The 13,759-nt window shown below is 44.1% G+C and overlaps 1 protein-coding gene across 1 annotated transcript in view; it reads right to left on the bottom strand.

Annotated features, from left to right (window-relative positions):
• Positions 1-13,759, bottom strand: part of NR3C2 (nuclear receptor subfamily 3 group C member 2) — a 329,385-nt gene that overhangs the window by 146,811 nt on the left and 168,815 nt on the right. Inside the window, exon 3 of the mRNA XM_056118997.1 lies at positions 12,040-12,179. Within this exon, the coding sequence (XP_055974972.1) occupies positions 12,040-12,179 (140 nt within the window). The remainder of the gene's footprint in view (positions 1-12,039; positions 12,180-13,759) is intronic.

Raw genomic sequence — 13,759 nt, 5'->3', positions numbered from 1 at the left:
TTATGCGGAGTGAAATAAGGAAGTGAAAGACAATTATGAGAGGGATTCACTCTGTGGAATGGGAATGACTAAAACAAACGAACTGGCAGAGACAGTAGCATTCACTCTTGGACCTGGTAAAAACTATGGTGGCTCCAGAGCAAGTTCTGGAGTGAAGGGAGGAACGGTGATGAGCAGTGGTCTAGGATAGTGGGAGAGGGACAACTACACCCTACAGAGGCCAAACCTGCTGATATTCTCGGTGTTTCAATGAAACAAATAAGTCCACAAAAAGAAAATTTAATGGATCAGACAAAGGGATTTGGAGCAAGTGAAAGGAATGTGTCTCCCCCAATCACACCGTTTTTGAGAGCACTAGAACAAATCTAGAAAGAGCTTAATGAGCCCTGTTTCTCTTCAATAGACAAAAATATTTCATGAGCATGGACTACACCTATAGGGCTAAGTAGGAATTCATATTACTATTTCTAATCTGCTCCTCAGCTAATCTGTGCAAATTTTCAGTTCTGATTATGATAAGTTATGAGGCCTATCTACATGTATGTTCTGTAGTCTTTTGTTTGCTTTAGTTCATGTTTTTTACTATTTGAAATATAAAGTAACTTGAGGGGCACACCTGCAGCCACTCTAAGGGTGCTCAGGGATCACTCAAGACATGGGGACAGAGATTGAACAGGGATCCACTGAGTCCAAGACAAGGATCTAAGATACTATCTCTCAGGCCCCAAGCAAGTATTTTTATCCAGAAGGATTTGCTTACTCAATGCAATGATTCAATGCTCCATTCTTTTACTAGTAGGGAGAAAATACACTCCTCACACTTTCTTAGGGATCCTTCTCTGCTCTGTGCCCTCTGAGAATTCACAGTTAATTTGCAGCATCATAGATGCAGGAAAGTGATATCTCTGTTACCTTAATATAATAAACCATTTTCAAGTATTTATTAAAGATCTTCAAATAGGACCAACTCTGGAGTTGAATGGGAACCAATATGCACGGACTTTGGAAGAACAGGGAACTTCCTCTTTGGCTGGAACCTGCTCTTTTCTCCATGCAGAATTATTCTGCATTACAGGAAAGACCTGTGTGAGTGTGAGAGCAAGCTTGGGCATGGGCACGATGGCTCTGCAATGATCCCAGCTCAGTCTGAAGTTTCCAGCTGATGTTCTAGGTGACCCCTCTCCTGAGCCCCAGATCCTCAGTGGGTGAAGTGGGTGAAACTCACAAGTGTGCGTGATTATGTGTGTCTTACAAGCACCCACTTATCTCTGGAAAAATATGCAACTGCATCTCTCTTATCCAGGAGGTAAGGGAGAAGGGAAATTGGGTATTAAGCTTAGATGTCTGGTCTGGAGAAAGCCAAATGTTAGGGAAACAATGGAAGCAGAGAGTGGCTTGAAACGTGAGCAGGGTTTCAAACTTCCCCTTCAGGAATAACTTAGGGTGTGACTCCCTGGGGTGCTGGGAGCTGCTAAGTGCATCAGATAACCTCTCAGAGGAGGAGTCTCTGAGCACATGTCCCCCAGAGATCCCCAAGCCTGACCTGTCCACCACTGATGCTGTGACCCCCAATTTTATTGCACATCTCTCCACAGGGTGCAGCAATTCCGCTCTGCTACCCCACAGCTGGGCTGCCAGGATATCAGGCCCAACTGCCCAATTCCTAAGGGCCCGCTCCCCTGCACCCCTGCAGCGCCACGCTTCTACCTTGCCTTTCCCTGCTCCCTGCCACCTAGACTGCTCTAGGGGAAAAGGTGTCCTGGTCAGCAGTCCCACAGGGAAAACCCTCACTCCCTCCGTTGGGCTTCTACCCAGAAGCCCTCACTCCCCAGGAAGACCCAGCTTTGGGCCCTGCCAGTATCGAGACCCCTCCCTCCCTCCACTCAGGCCTCCCACTAACCCAAGATCCCAGGCACAAGGGCAAGGGCTCTTTGCTTTCTCCCAGCTGAATTCCTGGCAAAGGCCCCGGGGCCAGACTGTGAGCACAGATAAGTTCCCAGGAAAGTGCCTTAGGAAAGATTCAAAGATCCATCTGCTCTGGACTTAAAGGAAGGGCTGAGATTTCTCTCTCCCATAGGGCTCTCCTCTCACTGGACCCACATCCCCATCCCGAGTCCCGCCTTCTCAGCCAGGAAACTGTTGGCACTAGACTGGGCTTTCAATGACCTGGGTTTGCACCAGCACCTACCTCCGGCCTCTGTCCATGGTAAAGCCCCTCCGTGCCCCGCACCCCTGCCAGCCTCCCCGACTCTACTTGTGCAGGCAACTGCAGTCAATTCAACAATTATTGAATTCAGTCCTGAGCATCAGACCAGGCCAGCTGCAGGATGCAAACTGGCACCAGGAATGAGTGAAAGTTCCGTGGGGCAGGCCCACAGCTCCTGAGTTTGTCTCCAAGTCCCCTGGCACAGAAGACATGCCAAAGAATCAGGAGCTTTCAGGGCCCGTGAGACATTATGGTGGGTCGGCCCTCCCAGTTCCATTTCCGGCACCACACAGGGTCCCCAAGTACCACCAGGAGTGATTCATGAATACAGAGTCAGGAGTGAGCTCTGAGCACAGCTGGGTGTGCTCTCCCACACACACAGACACACACATATATGCACACATATGCACATGCACACACACATATGCACACACACACATGCACACATACATACTCAAGAGCTTTCAGCTTTGTGCTGAGAAGGCCATTCTCAATGACTCTCTGAGGCTGATGGGCGACATCTAATTTTTATCACACACAGGAAATGAAACAGAGGGAGATAAAAATTTTTAAATAACACTCTTGATTAATATCAAGATGTTAAAGAGGTACTACAGGATGGAAATGAGCAATATATATATACATATATATTATATATATATGGAGAGAGAGAGGAAGGGAGGGAGGGAGGGAGGGATTTCATGCCCTAAGAAGAAATGAAATAGAGACTACCCAATTTCTTTCCCCATTAGGGCAACAGAAATTCAAATGAGAATTTCAACTTGGAATGGCCAGGAGTTAATTATTTAGAGGATCAGAGGGTAACTGTTAAATTATAATGTGCTCTTCTTAAGCATTCTAAAGCCAGAGGTGCTGCCCTACTTTTGGACTGGTAAAAATAGTTGGGATCTGATATGACTCTGCGAGAGGCAGTATAGCTTATGTGTTAAGTACGCAGAGACAGCATACCTGGGCTCCCTCAGTTCAAGTTCTAGTTCTGCCACTTCCTTCAGTCCCGGTGACCTTGGCCTAATGAGTCACCTCTGACAGGTCTCAGATGAGTCATCGCTATCCTGAGACTAGATCCTCTCTGTACCTCTTTCACAGGATGATGATGGATGACAAGAATATCCACTCAATTTCCTAGGAGGGAAGTCCTCAATGTTTACTATCCTTCCCATTGAAGAGCTGACGAATCTTATCCCATGAAGCCTTGTTGAAAAATAGCCAGTGTTTTCCTCGTCACAAGTGCTAAGAGGGTCCAGATGTAACCGTAATTGCCTTTCAAAGCTCACAAAGACAGACCAGATTTCTTGGCACCATGGCTGGAATCTAGTAAGTGCTCAGTAAATGGCCGTTATTTATTAACACCAGAGCAGGGGGTTAACAGGATAGTGTAGTATCAGTCCTGTTCCTTCAGCTACACTAAACTATCCCATGAGAGAAGCTTTGTAAATCAGAGATTACAAGTCCCATGGGAAGAACTGGAAACCTTCCTGCCCAAGTAGCTAACAAAGATTTTCATATAAACAAGCAATACCCTAAACTGGATTTTCGGGGGATGGGGGGGCTGTGCACACCCAAGTGTGCTCAGGTCTTACTCTTGGCTCTGTGCTCAGGGATTACCCCTGGAAGTACACATGGGACCCTATGGGGTGCTGGGGGTGGAACCTGAGCTGCTCAGGAGCAAGGGAAGCGCCCTACCTGCTGTACTCTCTCTCTAGCCCTACAGTAGATTTCAAGAACATGGTAGATGGGCGTTGTCTCATTGTCTTCCAGTTGGCTGTTAGGAAAACAGCCAGGAACCACTCTCTGCAGGTCCCAGGGTTAAATTCACCACCACACAGCTCCTCTCTGGATTCTGTTTTCCTCTTTCTTGCTCTCATCTTCCCTTTCTCCTGTCTTTCATCTCAGATGAAATTTCATTGTAATTTGCAGAAATCTTTGAGCTACCATGGGCATTATTTGGAAGCATATGGATTTAAAACAAGCAGACCAACATGAAGAATGGCTCAGAAATCAAGTCCACTCCAAATTTAGACTCATCCAATCTGCCTTACGAACTATGTCCAATCCAAAAGGCTTTGAAGACTCTCTCTGGATAACTAACACTCACCTACCCTCAGCCCTCACTTCTCTGTAGTCATTCTAATAAATGACTTAAATGATTTTTTCTACCTAATCAAAAATAAATGTCAGGGTGACAGGTATAAACGTAAGCACCGTATATTGATTTAAAGATTTAAGAGCCAAATGTTCATAAATGGGTTGTAACCATCTTTGACATCTTGGCCAATTTCTTTTGTCATTTTCTCTGCAATGTTTAGGACATCAAAGATCCTTGACATCAAAGCTTAAGAATGAATAAAGAGTTCAATAAGGATGGAATCTTCTAGAATTGCTGTAATCTCTGAAGTTCAGCTAGATTCTGTACAGTCAGAAACCAAAGAAGATTTCTTCTAGGAGAAATTGGGAAGCACATAAAAATGTTTGACAGTGCAACACATGTGTCTATCACACATTTACAACACAGGGAAGTCCATAGGCTATGCACATTTTCAATATACAAGTGCAATGCACTGCAACACACATAAGAAATTTTATGTTCTCTAACATTTAACTTTAGCCAATTCTTTGTGCTTCTAAATATCCAGTTCATGGTAAAATATATCTTTTGGTTGGTTTATGTTTTGGAGGCAAGGGGTGTTCAGGGCTTGCTCTGGCTTTGCACTCAGGGATCATTCCTGGCAGGGCTCAGGGAACCATATGTATTGCAGGGGATGAAACCCAGCTTGGATGCATGGAAGGCAAAAACACTGCCTCACTGTACTATTTCTTGGACCTTATTTATCTTCTTTGATGAAGAATGACTGCCAGACCGTAAGTTTCAATTTTGCCTTGCTCCCCAAACTTTAGAATCCAATATCGATTTACTCGAGCGGGCCCAGTAACGTCTCCATTGGAGACTTTGTTGTTACTGTGTTTGGCCTATTGAATAGGTCATGGGTAGCTTGCCAATATACTCATGGTAAACTTGGGAAGTGCTATTGACATTAAAGATGCATTCACCTGAAGGTCACTGCAGTTGCCCTATCCTGGCACTATTCCCCACCTCCCTTCACCCCTGAGAGGACTATTTGACATTGTACATGCCACCTAAGTAGCACTGCACTGTAGCACTGTCCTCCCACTGCTCATCGATTTGCTTGAGTGGGCAATGGTAACGTCTCCATTGTGAGACTTGTTGTTACGTTTTTTGGCATATCGAATACGTCATGGGTAGCTTGCCAGGCTTTGCCGTGCGGGCGGGATACTCTTGGTAGCTTGCTGGGCTCTCCGAGAGGGGTGGAGGAATCGAACCCAGGTCGGGCACATGCAAGGCTGTGCTATCGCTCTAGCCCATGACACCTAAGTAAGTCATTCTATCATTTACCCACCTCATCCTAGAATTTGAGCCCTATGACAGTGGAGAAGACCTTCATCTTTGTGTTCACTGGATCTTCATCTAAGATCTCCCCATTGTGCCTGGAAAGGTGCTTGGCTTGTAGGAGGCATTGAATAAGCAGATGCTGGAGGAAGGAACCATCCTCTCCCTTTCCAGTGCCTGCAGCTGAAGGCTTGTGAGCAGTGGAGCCTGGTGAATCATTTTGGGTTTCTGCTTCTTGACCGCTTGTGTTACTTTCCAGGAATCTTGTTAAGTTTGTCCCCTCTGATCTTTCGTCCTGAGCAGATCCTACCTGAATGATTTAATGAGCAGCCTTCACTGTCCCCTCCCTGCGGCCACATACTTAATGTGAAGCTGCTGCAGGTTGGAAAGACTCAGGGCAGCTGTTTGGTCCAAGGACAGTTTTGGGGCCTTCTTGGGAGACTGGGCTGGGGACAGGTGGACACAGAGAGCCTCATCTCTCTCACCTCATACTCCAAATTTTCGTAACAAAAACACAGAATGATTTCTTTTACCCTGTGTCGATAGACTGGCTTCATCCTCCTTAATGAGGCCAGTTCTAATCTTCCAGGATTCAGCTCGTGAGGTCAGTTCTTTAAGAAGCCACTTCTGACCTTCCGGGTGGGCCTATGTGTCATGGCTCCATAGCAACCAGCTGATAGGGGTGATCTAAAATCTGGGGGGAACATCTGCAATTAGCATAGAAGCCTGAGGTTCGTGGGAGGAGGAAGGTGAGTGTTCAGAATAATTATGGGTAGGTTCCCCTCGTTTATAGTTGGGTAGTACTGCTTTAAGCTCTTCCAGTAATCAATCAGGAAGAATTGGGTTATCGAGTTTCCAATTTCTGGTAAAGGAAAATAATAGCTTCAATCTTTCAAAAATTTACTGAGAAAATTGTAAGCCAGAATAAGGATTCTTGGTATCTTTTTCATGGTTTGTTTTTGGACCACACCTGGCAGAGCTCAGGGCTTATTCCTGGCTCTGGGATTAGGGTTCGTTCCTGGTGGAACTCAGGGGTTTTTATGGGATGTTGGGCATCAAACCTGGATCGCCACCTGAGAGGTAAGCACCCTACCCACTGCATACTATCACTCCGTCCCTGGGTCCTTGGTTTTTTACCTCAGTACTTGTGTGGTGTTTGGTCTCTGGGAGCACCTGTATGAAGCTCTCAGGGAAGGCCATGTCATATATCAGCCAAGACACATAATTATCAGCTGGCATGATCACTCCCTTAATTTTATATTCCCAGCTATAAGGAGAGAGCTGTATTTCAATCATTAAGCAATACCATTCTGACTTAGGTTGTGTCCCCCAAAACCTGAGGTCAATAATGTCCATCCCCGACAAGCCTCCACCCATCTTTGTCTTTTTCTTACACACAACCCTCTTCTGATTTTTCACTTTTGCTTATTTGTATCCCCATGGTATGTGAATGGGCACATTTTAGACAGGGATGTCGTGATATAGGACACACGCAGAGAAATTTTCTCAATTGACTTACTGATATCAGAAAAGCAAACATAATAAACTAGTAAGCATTTCCTTAAAAATCATCCCTTCTCTTATAGGCTAATCAATCTGTAAGTTAAAATTCTTGACTTGGAGAATGCTGTGACAACCAGTAAAGAGACAACAAGGACAATACCCAGAGGTCTCACCATCATCTTAAAATACTGCCCAGTCGGAGAACCCTGAGCTCCATCTCCCATACCATTTAGAGAAATCCCTGTTCAGGAAACTGATGTATAAGCCCCTTCTTTAAAGCCAAACGTCCTGAGCGTGGACACTCACATCATCAGGTATGGCTGACCTGCCACACTGAGGACTCTGCAGTCTAATGCTTCTGCTTACAAAACACAAATCCAGTCGACTTTACATAATCATGAGCTCTCTGCTTTCACAGCCTCATAACTCGTCACTGATTTGTGGTCACTGTGTCCTTCGGGGTTCATGTGTGTTGCAGGGCGGCTAAAAAGGAAACTGGGTTATGAAGTAGCGTGGCTCTGCTCACAGTGGCTCTGGTCCAGGGTAAAACACAAATGAGATGGAACTAAGGGCAAGTGACACTGGGAAACAGCTGGAGACAGTAGAAATTCAGGCGCTATTTCGAAGTCACAGATTGGAGACATCCAAAGGCCCGTGTAGCTTCTTGGAGTGGCTACCCTGGTCATTTACGGATTTGGGAGGAAGCTGTTGAACCCCAAGGGCTCCTGTGCCACCAAGTGGCAATCATGTGTCCACTCAATCATTTATTTGGTAGCTACTGGATATGTCCTTCCTGCCTGGATGGAGAGACAGAATAATCTCCCTCCCACCTGCCTGCTCTACAAGTCTAACAGGGGGTGAGCAAGGCAGTGGTGTTCTCTCAGTCTGCTCCCCAGTCAGGTACTTAGGAGGGGCCTCAGCTCAAGGGACCATGGAGCCACAGAAAAGGTCAAAAAGCCTCTGCAGAGTACCCCAGTAGATCTTCCAGTCTCACAACTCCCCTCATCCCACACATACCCATTGGGAATTGGAGTCTGCTATGTCCAAGATCTTGCAACCCCAAAGAGAAGCTCTACAGACACAGGAAATCATCATAGGGAAAACAAAGGCCAAATGAAGACCTGAAGATTATCCTGTCATTTGAGACTCTGTGCTCAGACACCATCATCAAATCATCATGCTTGTTCTTAGATACTAATAGCTATGTAATATTTTGATGTCAAAATAGGTGACATCAAAATAGGTTTTCATGGCAATAGTAAGGTAGGGCAATATAAATCAATAGGTTTTCATGGCAATATATGTCTTTCAATTTCTATACAAAGAGACTGAGTACTAACTAAGTTCAATAACTTGCCCAAAATTTATAACCAGTCTTCTGAGCCTAGGGCCAGTCCAGTTTCTAGGAGAGGAGAGCAACCTCTTAACATGCATGATATCTGTGGATAACATCTGACTATATGCGCAAACTCATTCTTTTCCATTGCAAGACAGAAAAGTTTGGACAACCTGCACAACAACACAACTCAAATCCCAAAAAAGAATAAACTTGCACCTATAAGGGACAGAAACGTGGCTCTTCACCAATGCTGTTAACTAAATTATGCTAAATGAGATTTCTGAGCATTTTTGTTTTCTTTGTTTTTTCTTGTCTTGGGTCATACCTAGTGATGCACAGGGATTACTCCTGGCTCTGCATTCAGAAATTACTCCTGGCAGTGCTCGGGGAACCATATGGGATGCTGAGAATTGAACCCAGATTGGCCGAGTGCAAGGTAAACGACCTACCTGCTGTGCTATGCTCCAGCCCTGATTTCTGAGCATTTTTATATTAAACGCTTAAGAGGCAACACACACAGACACACTCCATGGGAGAGAATACACAGGACATAATTCATGTAGACCACAAGAATGATTGTATATAGATCATATACTTTATGTGGATCATAAGAATGATCTACAACCTACTGTCATTGTCACGTCTCTGCTGTGACACAGCTCCAGAGGGATGCCTGGTGGGCATAAGGCCTCAGCCCGGGACTTGTTCTCCAACCTCCTTCCCAGTCTTTCCCTGGCTGCTTTGGGTTCTCTTCAGGTTTTCCTGACACCTCTCAGCTTACCTTACCTGTTGCTGCTCAAAATTCTTTCCTTATGAGGTCTATGAAGTAGCCTGAAGTTACCACGGAAAACCAGAAAGCAAGCTAAGTCAGGAGAGAAACCTCCATTAAGTAATTTAAAAAAACCCCACCAATATACATGCATGTGCATGTATACACAGAGAACACACATTGTATCTAACTGTCTTTTCAATACACTCCTGCTTCTTTCATGGTTGTTAACTTGGCATGAAACAGAAGGAAAAGGGAGAATGTCCATGAGCTTTAGAAACAATGTGGGAGATGGGATGACAAGACGTGTTTGGGGACTTATGATATATTTGATTGGGTTTGGGCTTGGAGCCATAGACTTTTATATAGTTTAACCTTGGCCTAATGATTCTGACTATGAGCTGACTGGTTCTGACGGCAAATATCTTCATGTCAGAAGGGGAATAAAAACAGCAGGAGTACATCAGCAGTTGGTAAGCGGGTCCTTCCTTCAAACTCTATAAAGAGTTCTCATAATGGTTTCTCATCAAATCCGAAAGTTCTGACACAGAGATTTCCCTTCCCTCTCTTCAATTTGTATACTCTCACACACAAATAACAGATGATGATATGACCAAAACCTTAATGGGTCTTTGCTGTTAGAAAGTTTATATATTTAAACTGAGAGCCTTGTTTCATGCAGGGGAGAATTCAAGATCTAACTTCTCAAAGAAGATGGAGCAAGCTATGTTAATAAAAGTCTTGACAAGTGACCCATCCAACTTCCCTTAGAGGGACGGGCTATGCAATAATAATACAAAAATAGACATTTAGGCTTTTATTTATTCTTCAGTTCTAAAAATGACTCTTTCCTCAGCTATTTCCAGAATAATTCACAAACAAAAAAGAAAGGCAAAGGCCCCTACCCCCACCCCCATGCCCCCGCAAAACAAAACAACAAACAACAACAAACCTTTTGCTTCTGAAGCAGAGGAGGGCACATTCTTCAAGAAGCTAACATTTGGGCTTTGGTAAAAAAACCAAAGTCAAAAGGTTTCCACCCCAGAGTCTCTTCTCTACTTCTAAGAATTGTCTTCACACCCCCTCCCTGTGTAGGCCTCCTCATCAGTGAAAGGACGAGGAGGGTCCTCCATCAGAAGGGGCCACTGGGGTCTTAAGAAGGTACCAATTCATCTCCCACTAAGCCCACTGGAAAGTTAAGAAAAAGCAACAGGGGCTTAAAGATTAAGTACCATCCAAACTCACTGTGCCCACTTTCTCTGGAAACCAGAGCCCACTTTTTTCCAGAGAGGAAAGCCCTTGCTCACGTTCCTCTAGGTACTACCACTGGACCCACTCCATCCGGGAGGAGTATCAACTGCCACATCCTCCAGCCACGGTGATACTTGGAGGCTGCTTGTGTGTCAAATTTAGTCTATGAAAACTCAACTGGAACATTTTAGAACTGTTGGAAACAGAACATATCTTTTCCGTGGAAGCCCGGGAGCCATCTCGTCCTCATGAGGCGAGCATGCAGGAGGAGCCGCTAGTTAGACCAAAATGATGGGAAGAACAGAGTTGACTTCTGATGACCCGGTAAAAGGCCATGACTTGCCTGAAGCCAGCCCCAGGCAAGGACATTGCAGGTATGTGCACCTGTGAGTTTCCACTGGCGCTCAAATTAGCGCGTGTTGAATTTCTTTGTCATCGGTAACCAGGAGCCTATATTCTCAGTAAGCAATTCTGAAAACCAATCATCCATTCAAAGCTAGATCGGGGCATTAGTGAGTCAGTGATAGTATGAATGATGCAAAGCTAAAGAAAAATTAAATAATGCCAAATCCATAGCAAAAGCTAATTACAATGAGTCCTCTGATCAGTTTTTACATCCCAGAACAAGGTACACTATCTTGCAGCCTCCAACAAAAGAAAGATAAAACATTTGACAAGTTTATACCTAAGTATTTGAAGTACCATTCATCTTTTAGAAACTTTCCCTCAGAAAGAAAAGTAGAGGCATCTTATTCTTGGGCTTATTTCATGAAAATCAGTGTCCATTACACAACAATACTTCTACCAATAGTAGAAGGGTCTGCACTTTGACCCAGGATGGTAGCCAACATTGATCAAACCATCTGCTCTAAGTCTGTTGTTCATTAAGTGACTGCAAATGAGGGTAAAGACAACAAAAATGAAAGAAAAATTTTCCTTATGAAGTACAATTACTTGGACAGAAGTCAAGCTAGCCAGGAAAATTTTATTGTTTTTTTTTCTTGAATTTTTCATTTCATGGCAGGACTCAAACCAGACCCTGGAATTCAAATTGTCCATTCAAAGACGTGATTATACAGAACTCAACTTAAATTGCAACTTTGGTTCTGATGATCAAAGTTTTAATTTGCCACTAGTACCTATTTCTCCAGAAAGAGAAAGGGCAGTGATGGCGTATTCTGTTCAGTGGGCTTAGAAATGCTTTTCCAGATCATGCAGATTACATTTATAAATGGCAGAATTATTTTTCTGAGTCTCATTGGGGGGAGGAAAAATAAAACAAAACAAAAAAAACCACACAACAACAACAAAATCATATTCTTCTTGACTGATCTTAGTTCATAATTTCAAATGTTGCCCATTAAACAGTGCTCAGTGGAAAATTCCCAGCAGGTTTGTATATAAGGCAGTATGACCATCACTGACAGATTATACCAAAGAATTGTTGTAAAGAATTTTCCAGTAAATGCTATAGAGTTAGCTGTGCAAGCGAATCACACCCTAGGAAAAAAATGTGCAAAAGGAACACCCACATAAACATTTACCTTCCACTGCTCTTTTGAAGAACACTTTGCAGCTGCCACAGGTTACCACCCCATAATGACATCCTGAAGCCTCATCCCCACACACCAAACATATTTTGGAAGGTCTTGAGGATCCAGTAGAAACACTTCGTAAAGTAGAGCTGGGGAAAGAAATCAAGATTCATGTAACTACGCTGCAATGACACATGGCATATGCTGTAAAGCTTATTAGCGCAAAATGTCATCAATCACGCTTCCAGAAATGAAAATCAATTCAGGACACATCAGCCCCTACGGAGTAGCGCACGAAGGCCAACCCCATCTGGGGGAGTAACACCCTGGAGCATTCTGGGTAGCAAAGACTCTTCTTAGGCTGGAGAAATGATAATCACACAGAAATTTTTTTGTATTCTTCCTAGGCCTAATTTTGGAAAAATGTAACCCCCTGTCCCCAACACCCCAACTATTACTTGCATGCCAGGTGGGCAGGAAAAAGAATCCTGAGCCAAGTCATCCTGGACATATTTTTGGGCATCAAAGAGCTATTAAAATACTTCCTAGCTCTGTTTTTTCACCCAGACTATATATCTCAATTATGCCAGTTTTTTTCTTTTTTACTTCTCCTTTACAAAACAATGGACTTAGAAAACAATTGCCATGCTATCTCTATTGCCAACAGTCTGAGCCCTGTGAGCTTCTGCATTGTTTCTCAAGTTACCTTATATAAGTAAATTCAAGGCAAATCAAAGTATTTCTGTTTGCTTACTCAGCTGAAGATGCGGAGTCACATCTGGTAAATTATCAGGTAGCTCTCTTGGAAAAAAGAGAAAGGCTCTGGGGCCATACTTTTCAAGAAGAAATGTAACCCCCCCAAAAAACAACAATCTGTAGGAATTCTCTTAAAGGGGCCCCATCTCATGAGAACGCTCGCTGTGCATGCTAACGGTGTCCTCTTAATAGTGGTTTGCGTTTGACTAGGGAACTCTGTGACAGATGTACACCACACAGCAAAGGAGCCGATCCTTGTCATTCGTGGCCCCCAATCAGTGCATTTGCTGAATAGCTTCCTGTCGGTCCCATGCATGGCACTGAGGACACTGATGTGAAGGGGCCCATCTCTGTCCTCAAAGTTCAAGGGCATGTGAAGGACCAGGGTCAGGGGGAAAGAGGTACATTGTGGCTTCCACTGTCCTGACTGGGAAAGGGGCAGGGGGGATCCTCGTTTGAAAGCACACCCTCAGAGGGGACAGCTGGCCTGACTTTTGAATCACGGGTAGGTAGCTGCCACATGAGGTCAAGGGACAGAAAGCAGCATGCACTGAATTCAGGCGTGCGTAGAAACAGGGTGGGTTGACTGCATGTATCCCCTGTCACGCAGCAGTCCCGTGCAGGATAAATGTGCAAAGGAAATACCAAAAGGTGACAGCCGTTATGGGACAAGGCTGATGGCTCTGTGTTCTTGTCTGTTTTTAATGGGCTAAACTGTGGTGATTCTGCCCTGATCATTAAAAAAAACATTGATTTTAAATGTTTTAACCACACTCTCACTAAAAATAGATGCAGGAACAAAACCAAGACTGTGCTCGGAGCACTGTAGCATGACAGACTTTCTAGAAAATGAGTTCTTAAATCACGGGCTGAAACAATGTTCTCTAAAGTTGTTTGTCCTTCTGAGAAAAGTGCTCTTTATGATTTTTATTAGTGTCCTTTGACTTCTTTATGGCATTCAAAACATTCCATT

Source organism: Sorex fumeus, unplaced genomic scaffold (genome assembly GCF_029834395.1).
Source record: "Sorex fumeus unplaced genomic scaffold, SorFum_2.1 ptg000039l, whole genome shotgun sequence".
NCBI lineage: Eukaryota > Metazoa > Chordata > Mammalia > Eulipotyphla > Soricidae > Sorex > Sorex fumeus.
The sequence above is the reverse complement of the archived record's forward strand: the minus strand, read 5'-3'. Positions and strand labels throughout refer to the sequence as shown.